Source organism: Ciona robusta, chromosome 1, assembly GCF_009617815.1.
Source record: "Ciona robusta chromosome 1, ASM961781v2".
In the NCBI taxonomy this organism is placed as follows: domain Eukaryota; kingdom Metazoa; phylum Chordata; class Ascidiacea; order Phlebobranchia; family Cionidae; genus Ciona; species Ciona robusta.
This window is the reverse complement of record NC_143235.1, coordinates 505,105-528,252: the sequence shown is the minus strand read 5'-3', so window position 1 is coordinate 528,252 and position 23,148 is coordinate 505,105. Positions and strand designations below refer to the sequence as shown.

Sequence of the window (23,148 nt, the reverse complement as noted above, 5' to 3'; positions counted from 1 at the left end):
CCTTGTTTTGATGTAGGTTTCGTGCTCGATACTTTTTTTAGGCAAAGTCACCACTACAGCGTATCTCACCTCAGGGTAAAAAGAACAAAAAGAAATGTGTGTGCTGAACAACGCTGGGTGTATAGATATTTCTTTGTTTGTTCTTTTAAGCGAGGTTTACACTACAGCGTAGCTCGCCCCGGGGTAAAAAGAAGAAACAAAGAAATACCTTCACCTGGACCCCTTAAATGGGTCCGTGGCTAACAAAGGGTGCGCCTACCTCTAGCTCAGAGATACTTAGTTCAAAGCTTCTAATGATGGCAGCGTCAAGCCACATTAATTTCTGGCACAGTAGCACAGTGGTTTAGCGCATCCCATAGGTACAGACATGAAAACAGGTAAAGAAAAGCGGATACAAAGTTTCACTGTCCTAATCTGTCAAGATAGATTGACATATGTTCGGCAGGGCAACTTTGGCGAAAGTCCAAAGAGCCAAAATTTCAAGACATATACAAAATGCCATAACAGATATATAACTCATAACCAGTAATAACATATCTGTACTAATATAGAAACAACAGTATTAAACATTAGGATGACAGTTATATTTTAATCAACATAAAACATTGAAGAAACCTTAATTTGTGGAACTGCATGTTTGCGTAAAGTATAAAACTATCATTGCTACGTCAAGGTAAAAACAAAAGCACCTATTTCAAATAAAACGTGGGTGTAATAATAGGATTCTGGTGAAGCGCAATTTGTTCGGACTGCTTCGTGTAATAGGGGAATCAAGCCTAAAAAAGCAACACCTATAAATGAAACAATATATATGATTTGACTGTAGGTAAAACGAACATACATAAAATATGAATGAAGAAATTGCGGCAGTATAGCAATGATGAAGCGGGAAAACACGTTGTTTGACGATAGTGCAGCATACAATAACCTTAATGGCAGAGTTACAGAAGTTACATATGGTAAATATAAGGATGAATTTACATCAGAACTACAGGACAGATTGCAGCTTTTGTGTGACTTCTGTGATGTCAGTGAGATGCGACGCAAGTTGGCCGAGTAGTTGTTGAGCCTCCGTTTGTCGTCGTACGCGATCTCGCTGTGTGTCGTTGAGACGATCTTCCAAACCAGAGATCCGTTCTTTCAAACGGAAGTTCTCGTCGTATGCTTTCTGTAGGGAGGAGAAAATTAGGATAATATAATTTTGAACATAATTTCTAGAGTTTTAAAAATATGTTTGGGAAATATTGTAAAATAAACTTTTATCTTTATGTTAAACAAACAAATCAGAATTAACAGTAAAACGACAATCGATATAAAAAATTGGTAAATCCTTTTTAAGTTTTTCAAAAATGGTGTGCAATTTTTCAAGGCATTACTATCTTACTTTTATTGGTTTATCTAGTAAAAAAATGTAGCGTATTTCTCAAGTTTCTGATCAATTACCCAAAAAAACATAATTTTTATTTGTATATACAGTCCTTTTAAAATTTCAAAAAATTGTTGTTATTTTAATTTGTGGATCTAAAGTTTTTAATTAAACATATTTTTTGTGTTTTGAAATAAATCGTTATTTATTTATTGGATCAGCAAACCTGGTGTCTTGCAGAACACTCATTATGTTGTTTCTCAACCACAGTAAGAACTCCAATTCTCTGTTGCAACATATTGCACTCTTGCGATTTCTCGGAATTCTCCTTGTGCAGTTTTTCCATCTCTCTTTTTAGATCGGCGACCCTGTCGTTCAGTTCAGCTCCTTTGTTCTTATCATTTTCAAGCTCTTTAATCTGATAAAAGGAAAAGCTTCAGAATCCAACGATCAATGAAATTCAAGACAGGACAAGATAGATGGCTGGTGGACAAAGTACAGCGAAAAACTTTTTAGTTTTTAGACAAAAAATTGTTTTAGGAGATAAAATGAAATAATGATTATTTACTTATCTATTTGAACAATAAGATCATATTGTTTAAAATAAAATAAAAAGAAAGAAATCAACAGCAAAATATAACACATAACACACAACTTAAAGGGTTATATTCATGTATAGAAATGCTATGTTGAGTTAAATAGTCATTTTATCTTAAAGATTTTTGATATGCTAAAAAAAATAAAAAACTACAATAAAAAAGCGGTTTTTAAGTGATTTAAAAACAAAACACTCTGATTGGTCATTATATATAAATTACAAAAGTGCTAGAAAATCAACACCCTAATGATGTTTATCTTTGCAAATACCTTCTTTTTAAATTGTTCATTTTCCTCTTTATACAAAGTAAGTTGCCGATGCCATTGATCTACATTAGACATAGACTCCTGTAATGCTGTTGTCAAACGAGCGTTCGTGTTTTTCAAAGCTTGGAGCTCCGTTTCCCATTTCTTTGAGTTGGCAGTGCTGGAATTTACAATATATTAATAATTTCTAGTTTAATAGAAGCAAATGTTTAACATATAGTTCCCTAAATGGAGAGTTATGAAGTTATTGGTTTTAAGAGTGAAACTAAAGCTAAATAAATATTAACTTGTTTGAATCTTAAAATATACAGTTTATATCGTTTTTTGAGATGCGCTATAGTAGTAATTGACTAAAAAAGGTTGGCAACAATAGATATATTCTAACAGTTTTGTAACAGGCCAAGTACTACATTACTTAATGAGGTTCCCAACGATTGGTAACTGAACTTTTGAAATGTCAAATTTAATTTTATTGTTAAAAATGTAGTATATATTAACAATCCTTGAAAAACATAATAACTAAAAAAAGTATATATATGCATATAATACTATAAATCACCATACTACCTTTGTGCAAGAGCCAGTTTAAGTCGATCATGGCTTATTTTCAATGATTTGAGTTCTTGTATGCTTTGGTTAGTTGATCTACTGTCGTCGGAAGCCGAACTTAACATTTCATCGTCCGGTTGTAATTCCTGGGTCGGTTAAATTAGGAATAATTATAATAATGATAATAAAAAAATATTTTTCATTTATTACAGTCAGTTAGGCAAACTATTTTTTTTAATAATGTTAACAAAATACCTCATACTGCTTTTAATTATTTTATTTATAATATAATAGTAATAATAATCACTTTATTTGTGTGCTCAATTACGGTAGCGAAAATTGAAAAAATAATGAAGTTACGGTTGGGCCTTGATATACAAAGAAACAAGAGTAATTTGTCAGCGCCCTGGCAGTGGTAAGCGCGCCTGCTTCTAAGCCAGAGTTTATGGATTCAAGACTTGGTGCTGCTAGCGGACAAAATGTGTAAGAAACAGAACACCTGTGTCATTATTAAAACAAACAAGTTATATATAAGTTTGGGTAAACAAGTTATATTCATATTCTTAATTGATTAAACGTTATATTCACAACTTTACTTCTTTCTTTGCGCTTCTTGTATCCGAATCATCAGTTTCAACTTCCCCGTTCGTTGTTGCTCGAATCTCCTTTTGATCGCTTAGGTCTGTTGCTCGCTCTCTATAGATATATGTTGGTGTTACTGGTGGCCCAATCATGGGGTGTTTTAGCGCCGAACAATGTAAAAATGTATAAACTTACTTACTTAAAAAAACTGCAAATAAAAACTCTCTACAGGTATATATATATTAATGTTAAAACAGAGTGTTCAGAAAATCATTGTGCATTGTTCTAATAACTTGTTTATATTTTATTGATTAAGATCTTTAGAATTAAAATAAGAAGAGCCCAAGCTTTATGTGGAAGTTTTTAACAATTAACAACGGTCTATTGGAGTTGTGAGGATACGGTTCAATAATTCTTTGAATGTTCTTTGTTTACTATTAAATGGGACAAGAAAATAGAATGAAAAGGTGTCCTATCTTCCCCCACCCTACTATACACAGTCATAACAACTGCATTTCTAATATAATGAAAATAATAATATATTCAATCCAACTAATAATATATCATTCAAAAGTATGGTGTCATTATTTGGTATATGATAAGTTTGTAATAGGAGGGGGTGGGCGCTTATTTTGTCATACGTAGGTGTTTGGTTAACAACATTTTTCATTAGTGCTTTCTCCTTGAGAAAAAATACGGCAAATTATATAACAGAGAGGATACTGGTCCAAAATGTGTCTGGGCCCTGGGGAATTGGCACATTACCCCAACATTGTATATTCACAAGCACATTCTATTCTATATGGGTGAGGTTCTACAGTGAGGCACGCCATGGGACCTGGGATTTAGGACAGAGTTGGCCCATTACCCCAACATTGTACATGCACATTCTATTCTATATGGGTAAGGTCCTACAGTGAGGCACGCCATGGGACCTGGGGTTTAGGCCAGAGTTGGTCCATTACCCCAACATTGTATATGCACATTCTATTCTATATGGGTGAGGTCCTACAGTGAGGAACGTCATGGATTGGCCTATTATCCCAGAAATATGACCATTACCAAGATAGGCCTATATCTTGTTATTGACTATTAACTGCACAATTTATCCCATAAAACAACCACACACCTTATGTCTTCGAAATGTTCAGTAAATTTAGACAACAAAACGTCGGTTGCGAATCCGAGTCCGTACACAGTGTTAGCCCTCACGTCTGCCCACTGCCCAAACTTAGCTGACGTCTTCGTGAACACCATGTCCGGAGTTACCGTGCTGTTTATTATTGCCTGGGGACAAATACTTTAAATTTATTAACTGCAAGGACACATCACATTATTAGATATATATATATATATATATATACCAAATATATGTCAAATTTATTGGCCCAAATTCAAGGAAATAAAAAATGGTCAGAAATGTTTAATAAAAATACCAAAATATCATAAAAATCTTTTCTATACATTGATGTTTAGTAAATTTTGTTCCTCCAGTAAAAAACTGGTGTTTTGTTTCACAGACCTCGTGCCCGCTTACAAGTTACCACATATGTAACTTATTTATCCTCGCACGGCGGGCAAAGACAGTCGTTATAACACAGATGTTCTGTTTCATACTCCTCATGCCTGCTTACAAGTTACCACGTATGTAACTTGGGGGGAATGTATTTTTTCTGATGTCTTTTAATGATATTTTAGGAATAAGTTGCTTTTATAATGACAGAATCCAAGAGTTGCCACACCTCTGCAAAATGCCCTACACCATATAAATTGGCGACACTAGACCACAAACCGCATAAACGAAAAGTTGTTTGGGCAAAACAAGCAAGCATACAAACCAATCAATGATTGTTTGTTATGAATATACACCAGTGACTTGAGACAAACCAGTTTCAAATTTAATTGGCTAACTACTACACCAATCAATACAAGAATAGTAAAGAATATTGACCAGCGTTGGCGAATACACCAAAATGCCATAGTGCGCTCTATAGCTATTTTAAATATCACGTCATTAAAATGGTTACTGTATTTAAGTATTGGGGCTAAATACGAATACATTAATAAAATGTCAGAATTCTTAGGGATTCTATACGTAGAAGTAGGATTGTGATTAAAAGGCTTAATGTATTTAACTATGGGCTCAATACATGCTAATTTTGGACTTAATTGGTCAGTGCGTTTTAGTAGGCTATCGAACTAAAAACAGAAGACATTATTGAACGGCTCGTCTATAAAGAAATACAGTAAGGATATGGTGCTAAGAAAATGTAACAGACAAAAGTCCAACCAAAAATTTAAATGTTTAACAAAAGTTATTTATGTCGCCTAAATCGCATCGTTACAACCAAATTCTTACATTGGAAAGGTTTCTGGATGTAAAATGATGAGGTTTATGTAGGTTTACTACTTACAAATCAAAGTAAAATAAAACAAGAAAGCATGAAAAGTGACCACAAAACTGTGATATAATAACTTGTATTGTTGGCAACAGACAAAAGTCAAAGTCAGGAAATTGTATAATAAAGGTTATATTCCGCCTAAATGTCACTGCCAGGCTTTTAATCAAATAGAATCCACTAACATTTTACATTAGAAAGGCTGATGTATGTAGAATGGTGGGGCTTATGTGGAACTCATACTTACAAACAAAGCAAAAACATGCAGAAAAGCAAAAAGTGCGTGTTAATCTCCCACAAAACTAAACCCCAAAACTGTTCTGCACAAAACTGTGGGGGTCGTGTCAACAAACCCCAAAACTGTTACGTAATCGCTATGTAATAATAGTGGCACGAAAACCAAGTCCAACCAATTGTAAAATATAAATATATATTTCGCCTAAATGGCATCGCCAGCCTCTTATTCAGATGGGTTTATGTATGTAGTTACGTAATCGCTTTGTTATGGTGGTGGCACCTGTGTTATAACAATGCATTCAAGCGTTTAACTATTTATCACTAAGCAACTACAGTGGGCTAATTATATAATCAGGGGGTGGGGAATGTAAAGTACTTATTGGCACGTTTAATTCTTTTAATTTGTTCCAATTAATTTTTGGACGAGCAAAAAGTTAACATTTTACATAAAATTATTCAAAACTATTCAGGTCGTAAATATTATTTTTGTTTTAATTTCTTTACTAATGACCTTAACATATTTGTTTAAAATAATTATTAAAAATATTTTACTAATCTTGGTATGCACAGAAATATATTCACATTATGTTTGAATGTAATATGTAATTTAAATATATATTTATTGGTTTGATCAATGATATTACATTGGATTCTGACTGTTGTCCTAATTTATCATTGCCTAAACAGCAAATACTTGTAATGTGGTCCAGAAACAAAGCCAGCATATCAAAGCACATGTATATATTGGACATAGAGTAGTACACGTCAAAAATACATGCACTTTTAAAGTCTCTTAAGATAAAACGAACGCATGGAGATGACGCAATGCAAGGACAGAGTCTAAATTATTTATGATAGTTCGTTCCAGCTTCCCGATAGTCGTAAGCATGAATCAACACTCATTGCGCTTTTGCATGAAGGAACGAAAGAAATTGAAAATTTTAATCGCAATATTTTAGACTGCAATGCCATTTAGGCGGAATATATTTATTTTTTTATAAAATTGGTTGGACTTAATTTTCATCTGTTACGTTTTCGCACCAGATCATTACAATATTTCACACGTTTAAATAATAGTTTTAAATATCTACAAATAATTCTTTAAAACTCTTATAAACTACTAACACAGTTGGTTTAAATTGATTATACATAAAATGCCATAGCACACGTAATGCATTCAATTGCTTGTGCCCTTGTACACAAGCCGTTGCCGTCAATAGAACTAATTAAGGGTGACATGGAAAATTAATTACGATTTGTAGATATTTTGGGGGTCAATAAATTGTTCAAGAAAAGCAAACCAAGATAAGGCATAATTAACTGAGCCTTTGAATGCATACTGTGTTACTATGCTTAGTGTGTGCTATGTATTATATATAGTAGGGTGGGGTAAGATGGTTTATGTTTTCATTCTATTTTCGCGTTCTATTTGGTAGTATGCCAAGAATATTTACAGAATTATAAAACCGATTCTCGTAATTTTTAAAGCGTTGTTAATTGTTTAAAACGCTATTGGGAAAGATGGGATACCTATGTCCTAAAAAAAACAAAAACAATTCTTACTTTTGTCCCATCAACGCTTATTATTCTGTATGATCGTCGGGCAGAATCAAAGAAGAAATTGACGGCAACGGCTGATCTGCTCGATGGGATCCATGATTTCTTGGTGACGGGATCGATAACGAACACGTGAGCTTTGCTTGTGAAGATCGGTACTTCCCTGAAAGGGAGGAAGAAATACTTAATCAACGAGTTTTAAAATAATCAACATTCAAGATAATAAACAACAGATATAATATATATCTTCAAGGTAAAACAAAGTAGCTTATGTCACATTTTTGGTTTTGCTCAAATATTGCCAAATTATGACATTAATTGTTTTTGAATAGGAGACTGACAATGCCATTCAGGCGAAATATACATAGCCTGTCTATTGTTAAGGTAAAACCAAAGTAGCTTATGTCGTGTTTATTATGTCCAACAGAATGCAAAGTTGTTCAGAAAAGACACTTTTAAAAAATGTGACATAAGCTACTTTGGTTTAACCTTAACGATATATCAATTTTTTTTGCTTTTTTATTTTTTTCTGCTTGTCATTCAAAAACTATAGGAACTTCCCTGGAAGGAATGTATATATATTTATTTAACTAATTTCAAAAATAACTAATATGTAGGGTAATTGACAAAATAATTTTTTTAAATTGACCAAAACAGTTGCATTCTTAACTTGTAGGTACTTTCCTGGAAGGAATGGATGTATTCAAGCAACCAATTTTAAATGACTAAGTTGTAAGATAATATACAGCAGATAACTTAGAAATATACACAATATATATCTTTTTTAATACTATAACAGGTTTTTCTGCTTGTCATTTAGAAACTATAAGACTTGAATAGGGAAAAATTACATTAACGTATATTGGAACTAATTAAGTTCCAAGATATTTAACAACAAAAGAAAAGAACATTCAAATAATTATTATCTTCTAAAATAATAACCAACATTTTTTTTAAATTAACTACAATATATATATATAGAAAATAAGCCATTGAAAGATTATTTACATTATACCTGGTAGCAGAAGTAACAGAATGGTAATTAATTGATTGACTTCTTTTATAATAGGCCATGCAGTTTATAATGTAAAACATATGTCTACTCTAGAAATTCGTTATTCATTAGAAATGTTCAGCACTGCCTATTTATTCCAGAGGATTTTAATGATTTGTTTAAGTATTTAGCTATTGGCATTTTAAATTGAGATTCATTATACCAGTATCTAGATAAGATTAACTATACAAATAAATCTTCTAATGTTATTTTATTGGTTTATTGTGACAACTGTAATAAATTGACCCTGATCTGGTGTTCATAGAGTTAAACGATCTTTATGTAAAGAAATACATTAAGGATCTGGTGCTAAGCAATTGTAACAGACAAAAAAAAAGTCCAACTAATTGTTTAATAAAGATATATTTCGCCTAAATAGCATCGTCGGTCTCTTATTGCAAATTTCAATGGCTCATATGATATGAAAAAACGCAGTGTAGTTCTGAAGTTTTGTCTGGCTCATTTTTTAATGTTTTCACTTGCGTGTAATGTTGCGTTACATTCCCTGGTGAAGTCTTGCCAGATGGCAGATGAAACGTCAGAAATACTCTATGTTTTATACCATTTTTTTAATGATCCGCTAAAAGATAAGTAAGTCAATGCTAAATTAGTTTAAAGAGATAATGTGGGTCACACAAATAACCTACATTATCTTTTTTAAAGTGTTTACAATTTTGTATGCTGTTGGACATAAGAAACACGACATAAGCTACTTTGGTTTTACCTCAACAATATATAGGCTATATATATTTCCCTTAAATGGCGTAGGCCTCTTATTCAAAAACAATTAATGTGATATATAGGTTAAGATATTTGCATGCACAAACTTACCCCATGATCTACTAATGGATCAGCATGTGTGGTGGTAAAGACATTCAGGGATAGCAAAGCAGGAATAGCTTATTTCATATTATAACTACTTAATGCCTGTAAAGTATAAAGTATAACATTATGGCTAAAGCCTTGAAACAAAACCTATATTATGGTCCATAGGGGATAGCGGTTTATTAATTAAAACTAACAAAACATTTTGAACAGTGATGTAATTTTAACTGCTGGTGTAACAATTTAACTAAGTTTGTGCTAAAAGTAGTGCCTTAGAATAGCAGTAGCGAACGACACCCATCTTTTAACGACGTATTTCGGTTTTGTAAATGTCGATTGAGTAACAGGTTTCGCATGTTTAAATAAATTGACTCTTTCTTGGTGTAGTTGCTTCATTAAGCCAGTATTAGTTGTTACAAGGGTGATTTGTGCTTCCAAGTCCCTTTGCACTGATCTAGAGCCGTAATTAGACGAGCCAAGCATAGTTAGACAAGGTAGATCAGAACCTTTGTCATAAAACCACAGCCCTTTAGAATGGTACGTCCACTTTGGCCTGATGTACTCCCATATTTTAATATCGTTCCGATTTTTTTCTGCAACTTGGTTGAAAAAGTTTTTGGTTAACTGCACGTACACAGATGGGATATTTCCGGAAAAACCAGCGGAGCCAAGAAATCCGTTGGCATCTGGTGACGCGACGAGAACATCAAATTGACTTTTATTTTCCAAGATTAACTTACTGTATTCGTTTGTTATGTTAAAGTAGCCCGATGTAAAATAAGTTTGCGTATTTTCAGGTAGAAGTTTAAGTAAGGTTTTTGTCAGGTTTTCATCCTGGGTTATTCCTACACATCCTAGTTGGAGGGAGGGGTAAACGAACGTATCGCAGTCGTCACAATCTGACTTTGTGGCAGACTGGCAGGGACTTATACTTGAATCAGTGTCATTAGACATATTTTCGCATATTTGGGGGTTTATGGTTGGAAAGAACTTGTTGAACAGAATACGAAATGGGTTCCAATCTTGCAAAACGCTTTGGTTTTTATTGTCTTCATATCTATATGGTAAACTATAAGGTTGCATAGATGTTCGCACAAATGCTGCGTATTCTTGAAAGTTCCCAGTAACTGGGTGATGTGGACATTCCTCTGATAGTTTCAGTTCACCGTTAGGTTGTAGTTGGAACGAAAAAGAGCTCACTGTTTTTGTAAGCGCTTGAAAGTAGTCTGCAAGCTTTTTAACTTTAGTGAAGGACATATATCTATCTTGGCGCTGCTCAAAATAGTTTGTGCTTAAATTTGCTCCACTTATCACGAGGGTGTCGTCAAATATAAACAACTTTATATGATTGACGCCAACTATTTCATTCCATCTAGCAGGCAAACAAGTTTTTACAACTCCTCGCAAATTCGGGGTGTGAAAAAATGAAATTTTAACTGAGTTATTTGGATTTTCTTTTAAAATTGGGGCCAGCAAAGTTTTGGAGTTAGTTTCACCCCTGGTGCCTCTTGTATAATCAAGTAATATATCCACATCAAGATCTGTCCCTTTTTCTTTGATCTTTTCATTCAAGCAGTTGACCAACTGCCTGTCCAGTTCATCCGTGCCTAAATACAAGGCAGACAAAACGATCCGTTTATTCGCATTCTGTATGCAGTTTAGCAGCGTTGAATAGAATTCTTTAGGCGTTTCAATCACTTTAACGTTATTTCCATTCACTGCGAAACACGGCGCTAACTTGTTCAACCATTTAAAGTCAGACCTTTGATTTTGTTTAGTCATAATAACAGCTAAACACAAAACGACTGCGACACTGCAATCGTCTTGGTAGGCGAAATTTGATTCTATAAAAGTAAACAAACAACGTTATTTTACAAAAGTAAAAATAAACCTTTTGCGTTAGAAAAAAACTTTATTCTACATGTATATTGCCTAAAACTTCGCACAAAATAAGCCTATACCGAGACTAGACACATACATTCTTTCTCGTTCAATTCTCTTATAATGGACTCTGCCCCTGAGTGTTTCGTTTCCCTGTGCGGTTGTACCTTACCTATTAAATAATGCCTTTTTTCCCCGACATGTAAGCACGAAAGAGTCAAAAACTCGGCTGTATTTTACTGCCTTTTTAAACGCAAAACCCCTATACTGATATGTTGTGTGTAGCAAATGTCGTCTGAAGAATTCCAAAGCAAAATAGCCATATAATCACAACATATTAATTTGACAAAACTCAATACTTATTACGCCATAACTTCAATTATTCTGCACTGCATGAATAGTACAGGCATTTTCTCCCAACGTTCGGTCCACCAGTTTTATCCGCTACGTTTTACAAGCAAAAATGCGATTCTTTTCCGCGAACTGTATTCTAATATGGGAAATTTTGCTTCTGTGCCATACAGTTCGTTGCGCGGATATGGAATCAGACTCTATGCAGATTGCAGCAACTGTACATGATGTATTTGAGGAGACTTTTCACTTCAGCGGGCTAGAAATGCGGCTTGACCAGGCAAACTGGAAAACGGAAATGGTATCACCGGATACACTTGCGCAGAAACTTGCCGCTTCGATCCAGACCAGCGTCAGCACGGCAGAAACCGCTGTGCGAAATTTGAACAGTGCTCTGCAGACTGCAAGCGAATGGCAAATAGAAGAAAATCACCAGTGCTGTCACACTGATTTTGGCGTGAGTTTGAACGAATGAATGTAACTAATTTACGCTCGCGTGGCGGGGCAACGACAGTCGTTATTACGAAAGTGTTCTGTTTCATACACCTCGTGCCCGCCTACAAGTTACTACGTATGTAACTTATTTATCCTCGCATGGCGGGGCAACAACAGTCGTTATAACACGGACATTATGTTTCTTATACCTCGTGCCAAAGTGAGGGTAAGATGGGACACATTTTCATTCCATTTTGTCGTTCAATTTGGTAATAAACAAAGAACATTCAAAAAAATATAAAACCGTATCCTCACGACTCCCATAGACCGTTGTTAGTTGTTTAAAACACGATCAGGATATTTGGAAATCATGTGCTAAATGTGTCCCATCTTACCCCACACTACTATAAGTTGTTGTTTGGTTGGGTCCCTGTTTTTTCAAAGACAGGTCATCTTATTAAAAAAGTAACAATGATGTTTTATAAATAGGGTAGAGGAGAAACTACTGGGCCTCTATGGGTCCCAACAAGTACTAACAAAACTAAAATAATACATACGTGGTAACTCTTAAGCTGGCACGAGGTGTATGAAACAGAACACCCATGTTATAATGACTGTTGTTGCCCCGCCATGCGAGGATAAATAAGTTACATTCGTGGTAACTCTTAAGCAGGCACGAGGTGTATGAAACAAAACACTTTTGTAAAAACGACTGCATAAATAAGTTACATAAATTGATTCAAATACTACATTTCTATAACCTGGGTATAATATGCATTATTACAACTGGTTGCTTCTTGTATAAACAGGATCAAATAACTTGTACAATCTTCCCAACCGATGCCTTGGAGGATTTTGTTCCCACAATCTTCACTAAGGAAGCTCATGCCAACTTGAAACAGTATCCAGTCATTCAAAGACAGATGTTCATGGATTTGAACGGGAGATTCGCGCAGTTGCCGACACCACTGTTTTATAATGATTGCAAATTGGACAATAGAGCTAAGCCATGGTATTTAAATCAATAAAACAATGTTAATAAATACATCTGAAACTTGTAAGCGGGCACGAGGTGTATGAAACAGAACACCTGTGTTATAACAATTGTCATTTTTCTGCTAACAATAATAAATTTACATTCATTCATTCAACATCAAAAAATATACATATGAATCAACATTAACTTTAAAAAATTGTTAGGTGTTTAAAAAACTATCAGGAACCTTATATGGTTACTTATTAATGACTTCTGCTTTTACGTGTAGGTAAGATGGGCATCAGAGACCCATTTAAAAAAAATTAAATTTCTTAAAAAATTCAAAATTTGAATTTGAATTTATTTTAAATTCTTTAGGTATTCGAAAGCCATATCAGATGTTCCAAGAGATGTAGTCGTTATAGTGGATGTGTCCGAATACTTCTCCAAAACAGCTGTTGTAAAAATACTTAAAACAATAGCAGAACCTTTACAGCATACAGACCGGCTGGCCGTTGTTGCTTTCTCCAGCATTGTAAGTAACTGTCAATAACCCAGAGGTAATGGGTTCAAGGCTTGTCGGTGCTACTATTGTGGGCGTGTGGGGTGTATGAAGCAGAACACTTCTGTTATAACGACCAACGTTTTCCAGCCACATGAGGATAAAGCAAGTTTTGTTCAAGTTTCTCTTTTAATTTTATGATAGTACGCGGGGCAATGACAGTCATTATAACACGGGTGTTCTGTTTCATACACCTCATGCCCGCTTACAAGTTACCACGTATGTAAATTTGTTTATCCTCACATGGCGGGGCAACGACAGTCGTTATAACACGGGTGTTCTGTTTCATACACCTCGTGCCTGCTTACAAGTTACCACGTATGTAACTTAATTATCCTTGCATGGCGGGGCAATGACATTGGTTATAACATGGGTGTTCTGTTACATACACCTTGTGCCTGCTTACAAGTTACCACGTATGTAACTCTATGGGTGCCTTTTATGCATGTTGTTCGATATTTATTACTATTTATGAGTTTTAAAAATCTTCTTAGATTCACTCAGGGACAGAATGTGATGAATTGGTTTATGCAACTAACACAAACAAAAACTTTCTTATCGCAAAGATAGCATTCATGTTGTTTTCTGGGAATGGTAAACTAAGGTAAAATATCTTAAAGCTATGTTTGGAAACTGTGATATAATGTGTAAAAAAAAATAGTTTAACCATCATGGTTTTCATCCAAAATGTGCTTTATCAATATGCGTGTTTAACTAAATGTTGAAAATAAATGTTGTTTTTTTAAGTTACCATCATTCTTTTCGATTTGTAAACTTTTCTGATTTTCTTTAAGAGACAAAATAAGTTATACACATAAATAACAGTATAGGATCTATTGCTACGAAAATGAAACAGACAAAAATCAAGTCCAACCAATTTTTATATTTATACAAACTAGTATATGTATAATATGCCACAAAATTCATTCAAAAATGTACTACTAAAGAAAGTTTGGCATTGTCTTATTCAGAGTTTTCTATTATTTTGGCTTTAATTTAAAATGTTATATTTTGCAGCAAAGCTTTTTCGAAAGCATTCGATTATTTTGATGAAAGTAGAAACAGCAAGAAACATATTGTTCTTATTTTAACCAAGGAACCAACTGATAGCAGGCAAGTAGTTAAAATAGTTAAATAAAAAAATATATATTAATATTTTTCTCCTCAGGCAAAATATTTTTAATGTTATCAAGCAAAGAAATGCTGATCTTCAGAACTCTGTCGAAATTTCAACTTTTGGGTTAGATAACTACATAGGGGTGCACGGGCTGGTGAAAGAAATCGCAAACCAAGATGGATCATCTTATGGTGTCAATGCTGCATTAAATGTGACGAAAGGGGTCGCTGCCTTTTGGCCAGATACAAGGTGAAAAAATGAATAAAATTTTTTTTCGTCTATACGGTCACAGAAACAAAGAACGGTAGAGTTTACAAAAAAATCACCACACCAGTAAAAATTCACCACACTGGCCAGATACAAGGTGAATGAACTAATTTAAATGTATTTGGTCTCTTCCGTAATAAATATCGGGAAAGTTTACAAAAGCCAAAAGATTGGTAGTATTGGTAAAGCAACAGTTGTTAAAACAAACCTATGGATAAAACAGAAAGCCCAATAACGTTTTAGATTAAAAGGCGCGACTTTTCCACCAACAAATCCTGTATGTCTTACACAAAAGTTTAAAAAGCAATCACCCACAAATGCGTATAAATTTATTTTAAACAAAATTTACTAAAAAACTTTATTGATTAAAATAAAATATCTCATTTTAGTTCTGCTGAGACCATTTTTAGTTCAAAGTCAACACAAAACGTGAATAAAATTTCTTGGTCTGGTCCGAACACTGCTGTTGGAACTTTGTCTCTTTATCTCACAGCTTCAATGCCAGTTGTACTGAATGGTAAAACCGTATGGTGTTTGTATTTTAACATTTTTTAACAGATTGATAGAATAAATAAATGTAACCTATTTACCCTGATATGGCGGGGCAACTTATAACACCAGAGTTCTGTTTCATACACCTCGTGCCCACTTACAAGTTACCACGGATGTAACTTGTTTATCCTTGCATGGCGGGGCAACGACAGTCATTATAACACGGGTGTTCTGTTTCATACACCTTGAGTTATACTGACTGTCATTCCCCCACCATGCGAGGATAAATAAGTTACATACGTAGTAACTTGTAAGCAGGCATGAGTTACAGAAACAGAACACCCGTGTTATAAAGACTGTCATTTTCTCTCCACACGAGGATAAAACTTTTCATTGATTCATTTAACTTCACACTGAAACTTAATTTATGTTCACACAAAGTTACATTTATTTATTCGTCGATATGTAAATTTATTAAACAGAACACCCGTGTTATAACAACTGTCGTTTTCCCCCCACACAAGAATAAAACAAGTCTTATTTCACATTTTATAAACAGGTGAATTGAAAGGAGTTGTTGGTGTGGATGTCAGCCTGGAATCCTTGATACCGAACCCCCCTTTACCAAGTGATCTGTTTTATTCCTTCCTTGTTGAAACATCTGGTCGTGTAATACAACATCCTTTGATCAGATATTGGAAAGACACCGATTACCCCGATGTTGCAGTTGTTATAAAAGGGTGGGGGTTGTTGTATTGTATCCTGTCTGGTTTTTAGTATGTGATGATGATGTAACTTACTTTATCCTCGCGTGGCCGGAAAACGACAGTCGTTATAACACGGGTGTTCATACACCTCGTGCCAGCTTATGAGTTACCAGCAGGCGCGCTAACCACTCTGCCACGGCGTTGGGTCTTTTTTATTTTAATTAAATGAAAATATGTTTTTATTAACCAAAAGCGTGTTTTAACAACTGTTGTTCGCTATATCCTGTCTTTTTGTTTTTAATGTTTATAAATCTTTGCTACCTTATCGAGAGAGACAAATAAAGTTATTATTTTTTGCATAATATTCTAAGGCGACGAGCCAAGTCTGACTATTGTTTAAAAGAAAATCCAAAAAACGACTTGGTGACTTTTTGTATGCAAGATATACACTGCAGTAAAATTAGAACTTTGCAACCATGTTTAGTGTTCGCATTAGTCATTAAGCAGTTTTCTCTAGATTCTATAAATCTATATTTCAAATATATCAGTTTACAAATGTGGCGAAAAATTTTGCTGCATATGTATATTTTTGTTCTCAAATTTTGGTAAGGCTAAATAATCTATGTGATAACGTAAATGTGTTAACCAGAACACCCATGTTATAACGTGTTAAACTTCTACTTTTCTAAAAGGCTAGATTGTAGAAATGAGTTTCTTCCCAAGTTAAGGCAGCTTTTTGCTTCTGTGAGAAACTCCGATGCTTTCACTGTTGGTTGTTCAACAGATTGGATCACTGAGAAGGTGCTTGGGACAGTTTAGTTTATTAAGCAGTCATTTTTTAAAAATATTTTAAGAATCTCATATATTGACTGTCATTGTATAGTTGTTTCTTTTTTTTGCATTTTTTCTAAGTTTAGTTTATGAAGTGACTGTTTTCCATTTTTTATCATATTGACATTTCATATTAACTACCATTCTTTAGTTGCTTTTTTGCATACTTTTTAACCAGCATTTTAACTTGTACTGACTGTCACTTTATCGTTGCCTTCTTCTGTTTGTCTATTTTTCCAAGTCCCGACCTGTAACCAAAGAAATAAAAAACAATGTAGTTTTTTGCTACTTTTTTCTATTTTATTATTTTATTAAAAAAATATATTTTTTGTTTCAAATAAAACTAAATCATAAAATCCTATTTAGGACAATGGTGCAGGGAATGTGATGCAAAACACACCTGTTGTATTTTCATGCAGTAGACCAGGCAACTATCAGTATGTTGCTTGTATTGCGGTTAAAACCGGTTCAAACCAGCTGCCTGTGAAAGTTCTCAGTGGAGTTAACGTCAACTTGATTCCTGAAACATTTGTTTACCATAAGTAAATGTGTATTAATGTAATTCACCCGGTGGCGCAACCAGAAAATAATAAGAGGGGGGGGGGTTAATCAAAAAAAAATTTGTTAAACATTTTTTATTTAATTTTTAAAAGAATTTTTTTGGGGGGTTTAAAAGGGGGGAGTAACGACCCGGAAACCCCCCCTGGCTGCGCCACTGATTACACCTGTTCTAAATTTTACATAAGTCTAAATTTTCTGTTTGTAAACTTTCTGATACAGTTTATTGCAAACTTTGGTGGAGCGGTCACGCCTAAATTTATTCAAATGTATATTTTTGTTGTTTTCTGTGACTACCCATATTTTCGTTTCTGTAGACTCTTTGTTCTTTGTTGTTGTAATTGAACAGACGAAATAAATTTCATTCATTTATGTAATGATAAAAATATTAAAAAAGAAAAAAAACATTAAAATTGTTATTATATAAAATTAGTTATTTGTGCAATGGTTTAATAATTACATATTTTCAGAATGAACACGCAATCTTCGTTGTCATGCCAACATTTAGATAAAGAAGCAAAAACATCACCAGCCGTTAAACTAACTCCTGCAGCGTTTAGGGATTTAAGCAGGTATGACATTATTCAGGGTTTGCTTTAATGCACTTTTGCTCATAGGCGCCAAACCTGGGGTGGCAGGGTGGGCAGGCCAACCCGGGAATTTTCTGCACTGCATTAATTAGTAAACATTACAACCAATAAGTTAGATTTGTTTTATAAGAATCTAACTATGCATTATTTTATTTTTTTACATGATTTAAAATTATTGCAAAAATACAGGAAAAAAAGATGTTTTTTTTGGAAGTTTTTCACTTTAAAACAAATTTAAAAAACTATAGCTTGTTAATCATATTATGCCTTTTGAAAGTTGACTAAAGGTCATCCAAGGTCACACAAAATAACAAGACCTCTTGCTCCAATGCATGTAATATTATAATGCCACTCTGGCACACAAACTCAGCTTATATAGGAACACAAAATCACTCATGCATAACATTGAATATAGAGATTGAGAAAAACATTAATAATAAAATAATTGTTTAGACAATGGTGATACTTTGGGGAGTTAACATAGAGGTCATGATAACATAAAAATCTTATTGAGGTGAATAATAAATATCTTATAAAATAAAATATTAACATCTTTAACTCATAGATACAGCAACACAGATGAGACTAGCACCACTGTAGCTGAATATGTCAATCAAGTAGCTGGCTTGCAAAGTGCACCGGAAGTTTTAACAGATGCTGCAGTTAATGTTATACGCTTAACAAACTCGTAAGTTGTACTGGGTTACTGTTTTTAAGGTTTAAAACAATTACCTACAAAGCTACATACGTGGTAACTTGTAAGCAGGCACGAGGTGTATGAAACAGAACACCCGTGTACCCGTGTTATAACCACTGTCGTTGCCCCGTCATGCGAGGACAAACAAATTACATTTATTTATTTCTTAGAACTCCCTCAGCTGTGTCACATTTTTTTAATATCTTCATGTTTTTCAATTGGGGTGATGGGCCAACTATGTCCACGGTCCATCACACTGTAGGACCTTACCCATATAGAATAAAATGTCCATATACAATGTTGGGGTAATAGGCCAACTCTGGCCTAAATCCCAGGTCCCATGGCGTGCCTCACTGTAGGACCTTACCCATATAGAATAGAATGTGCATATACAATGTTGGGGTGATGGGCCAACTCTGGCCTAAATCCCAAGTACCATGGCTTGCCTCAATGTAGGACTCATATAGTATAGCATACATTAGTTTTATAAAACACTTATAGGCTCGAGTTGTGGGATGGGTTTGGACAGGATGAGAAGATGTACAATATATGGAGATACTTTGGCTCGCATGACGGAGTGTTTCGTATCTTTCCTGCTGTAGAAATGTTTAAAGTGAGTTTTTATTATAATCACTAATTTACCCTCGCATGACGGGGAACGAAATTGGTTATAACACGGGTGTTCTGTTTCATACACCTCGTGCCCGCTTACAAGTTACCAGTATGTAACTTATTTATCCTCTCATGGCGGGACAACCGTATCATTATAACACGGGTGTTCTGTTTCATACACCTCATGCCCGCTTACAAGTTACCAGTATGTAACTTATTTATCCTCGCATGGCGGGGCAACGACAGTCGTTATAACACGGGTGTTCTGTTTCATACACCTTGGGCTCGCTTACAAGTTACCACAAATGTAACTTTCTGGGTGATTAGCTTCTGTATGGCTGACAATTTGGACAACCCATTAGTGACCACTAGGTTGGAGCAATTGCCGTTAAGTGTCTTGCCCAAGGACAAATACACAACAATATCCACTATGGTAAAATACATGCATTGTTACAATCTTTTTTTGTAAATTTTTTTGTAATAAAATATACAAAATATTTTTGTATTTTTATCCCCAGAGTTATGACCATACTACCCAGGGTTGGTACAAGACGGCCATACACAACAAAGAAAGAATAATAATAACACCGGTGTACCAAGACTTTGGAACCTCACTTCAATTATTTACAATGGCGAAAGCTATCTTCTTACCAAATAACACTGAACCTGTAGGAGTTGTTGGCGGAGACTTCTTACATTCGGATCTTAATGTAATTAACATCTGTAACTTTTTTTATATCTATATATATATTTTATATATTCTTTTTTTTTTCTTCATATATGTATTTATTCTTTTTATATATATATATGTATTTTGCTGCTTCTTTAAGAGTTATTCATAATTTTTCTATTTTACAATAAACGTTATCTCAAAAATTGTCCATTTTACAAAAGAGTCATTTTATAAACATATATTTTAAAAATTGTATAAATATAATAAGGATAAAATATGGTTCCGATGTAAAAAACAACAGTTCTTGTTTTGTGAGATTAAGGTCCGGTTATCTAAGATTGTAGGGTAATAAAAGTTCGGGCAGAGTTAAATTAACCCCCAATGTATATATATGTAGTTATATGCATTACTTATAACCCCCCAAAACAGCAGCGTTTTAGCATTAAGGATCTGGTGCTACAAAAACATAACAGGCAAAAATCAAGTCCAACCAATTGCATAATATATAAGGACAGGGTCAGATTCGCAGAATTTATTACATTTTTTCGTTTTAGCATTTTCTGTAATTATAAGTTTTAGAATTTTTTATGAATAAAAGTGTAATGTTTCAGGTTTTCTTCAATGCTACTTCATGTGATACCGGCAAAGTTGAATGTTACTTGGTTGATCTGACAGGAATGATTATTTATTCAAATCACCAGGAACAAAGGAATGTGTCTATTGTAACAATGGAGCCAACTCTTGCTATGCAGCTTAAACTATCTGGGGGTATAATTGTATTTATTGTATACCTAAATAAATATTTTGAAAAATGCAAAAAAATATTTAAATCTCAGAACGTACAGTCCGGAGCATTTTAACTAAATAAAGAAATTTGATATAATTACAATCTTTTATTTAAACTCTAATTAAATGTTCTGAATTTTCTACATTTTTTTTTCTCTTTGGGGATACATCAAACGTTATAACTTGTTTTGCTTAATTAAAAGTTACCATGTATGCAACATGAGGTGTAGTTAGCACCAGTCTGTAACCAATAGGTAATGGGTTCAAAGCTCGATGCTGCTACCATTGTGGGGTATATAAAAAAACATAAAGGGTTACTTGAAAGCAGGCATGAGGTGTATGAAACAGAACATTCGTGTTATAACGACCATCGTTGCCCCACCACGCGAGGATAAACAGGTTAAGTATGTGATAACTCGTAAGCGGGCTCGAGGTGTATAAAACAGAATACTTATGTTATAACAAGAGTCGCTATGCAAGAGGTAATGTGTGAAAATTGATCAGCATCAATTAACATTTGACATTTAAAACATTACAATCCCCAGTGCTTACCGATGAGTGGTGTAGCAATATATGGTCATCATCTGATGCACATCATATGAGGATGGATATTAATATGCTTATCAATGGGAGACAATTTGGGCCATATCACCTTCAGTATATTAATGGGACAAACCTGGTTCTTATTGTAAAGGGTGAAGAAGAGCTGGTTGGTGGAAAATGCACAGTTCATGACACTCAATGGAATTTTTGCAGGTTTGTATGTAATATTAAACTAATATAAAAAGATTTTGTATTACTTTTGCTTCCATTAGAAGCTTAAATTGAAAGTAAATGAACATAAATGGCTTGTTGTTTGTCTGTTAGGTGTAGCGACCACGCTTCTTTCTTCCAATTAAATGTAATTTTTTAACCGTACAAATATTGGAACAACTAATGTTATGTCGCTATATCCTGTCTTTTGTTTTACATATTTCTAAATCTTTGCTACAGTAATCGAAGAGAAAAATAAAAGTTACAAAATTATCTGTTTCCACTTAATATTTTCACTCATTATTTTATACTTATTACCATTTAAAATCACTTATGACCTTTTTTTAAAAAAATTGAAAATTGCAGCGGTTACATTATATACATACATTACTTCAAGTTACTATTATAACTTAAATTTTATCTCATTTTATTACATTGTTTTCAGCAGCACAAAAGAAGAATGTCAGTCACCTTGCACCGAGTATTCACCTTCATGCATGCGAAGTCTAAACCAAACCACACAACACCACGGCTGCTTCCAAACAGCGATTAATAATTTTAAGTTCCCTATTTTACCTGAGAGCCAAACAGGCAGAACAGATGCTTTGGACGTTTGCTATGAAATGTTTAAAGACTGGCAGAATAAACAAGACGATAAAGACAACTGGACCAACTGGACTTGGGTTATCGGCCCAGGCATACAAGTCGCTTTCGAAATTACTTTTGGCGTCGGGGCGATGATTTTTGCCATATTTACCATCAAGCATCGAATGTCTAGAAGTCAAGGAATGCAAAACCAGGTCGGCATGTCTATGGTTCCACCTCCAGATGTAAACGCTGCACAATACGGAGCTATGCCGGTCCAAACTTATGCCCCGGGATCTGGGGTGCCACCGCCACCGATCCCACCCCCTAGTTACGACATGCAGCAACAACATATGCAACAGAACTACGGATACCAACCAAACATGCAGCAACCTAATAACTATGGCCCACCACCACAACAAGGGTTTGGGTTCCAACAACAGCCCAATATGCAACAACAACAGTGGCAATCTCAATACGCTCCACCAGCACCACCAAATCCACCACCTTACCCTTACTAAGTCGTGCGCCTAATGCTAATTTTCAACAAATTGCTTTAAATAAAAACCTAAGTTAATGCTTGTAAATAAAAAGTTAACTATTGCAGTTGTGTTTACTTGTTACTTAGTCTCTTTTTTTCCCATCTTTGGATAAAAAGTTACTCGTAATAAATCTTGTGCACTTAATGTTAAATGCATTCTTTTACAAATCTTTTAAATAAAAAGTTACCTATTGCAGTCTTGTTCACTTGTGTGCATTTTTACGAATACTTTGAATAAACATGTCTCTACAGCATACTCAATGTTGTCATTTACAGTCATAGACAATTTCTGGCTAAAAAA

The 23,148-nt window shown here is 34.2% G+C and overlaps 3 protein-coding genes and 1 long non-coding RNA gene across 6 annotated transcripts; 1 reads left to right on the top strand and 3 right to left on the bottom strand.

Annotated features, from left to right (window-relative positions):
• Positions 1 to 562: 562 nt before the first annotated feature.
• On the bottom strand, positions 563 to 9,670 carry LOC149741080 (homer protein homolog 2-like). The gene is made up of 8 exons (XM_089881286.1): positions 9,440 to 9,670; positions 7,561 to 7,717; positions 4,491 to 4,648; positions 3,376 to 3,475; positions 2,798 to 2,925; positions 2,234 to 2,390; positions 1,593 to 1,784; positions 563 to 1,168 (listed from the first exon to the last, which is right to left on the bottom strand). The coding sequence occupies exons 1-8, from the start codon at positions 9,442 to 9,444 to the stop codon at positions 989 to 991; spliced, it is 1,077 nt and encodes a 358-aa protein (XP_089737412.1). The 5' UTR covers positions 9,445 to 9,670; the 3' UTR covers positions 563 to 988.
• Positions 9,536 to 11,356, bottom strand: LOC149741079 (CDP-diacylglycerol--glycerol-3-phosphate 3-phosphatidyltransferase, mitochondrial-like). The gene has a single exon (XM_089881265.1). The coding sequence runs from the start codon at positions 11,213 to 11,215 to the stop codon at positions 9,692 to 9,694; it is 1,524 nt and encodes a 507-aa protein (XP_089737391.1). The 5' UTR covers positions 11,216 to 11,356; the 3' UTR covers positions 9,536 to 9,691.
• A 163-nt stretch (positions 11,357 to 11,519) lies between these two features.
• On the top strand, positions 11,520 to 23,103 carry LOC149741077 (VWFA and cache domain-containing protein 1-like). Of its 3 annotated transcripts, none has more exons than XM_089881197.1 (17): positions 11,520 to 12,122; positions 12,910 to 13,112; positions 13,455 to 13,611; positions 14,133 to 14,242; positions 14,656 to 14,751; positions 14,807 to 15,004; positions 15,412 to 15,539; positions 16,074 to 16,254; positions 16,914 to 17,022; positions 17,419 to 17,594; positions 18,081 to 18,182; positions 18,766 to 18,888; positions 19,399 to 19,510; positions 20,028 to 20,219; positions 20,794 to 20,950; positions 21,514 to 21,724; positions 22,170 to 23,103. In XM_089881197.1, the coding sequence occupies exons 1-17, from the start codon at positions 11,778 to 11,780 to the stop codon at positions 22,825 to 22,827; spliced, it is 3,258 nt and encodes a 1,085-aa protein (XP_089737323.1). In that variant the 5' UTR covers positions 11,520 to 11,777; the 3' UTR covers positions 22,828 to 23,103. The 3 variants fall into 3 exon arrangements, with proteins under 3 accessions (XP_089737323.1, XP_089737315.1, XP_089737331.1); XM_089881189.1 differs by having other exon boundaries at positions 22,167 to 23,103; XM_089881205.1 differs by lacking the exons at positions 16,914 to 17,022; positions 17,419 to 17,594 and having other exon boundaries at positions 22,167 to 23,103.
• Positions 14,076 to 18,191, bottom strand: LOC149741078 (uncharacterized). The gene is made up of 3 exons (XR_016385344.1): positions 18,071 to 18,191; positions 17,453 to 17,572; positions 14,076 to 17,300 (listed from the first exon to the last, which is right to left on the bottom strand). It is a non-coding gene; the product is annotated as an uncharacterized LOC149741078 (long non-coding RNA).
• Positions 23,104 to 23,148: the final 45 nt, after the last annotated feature.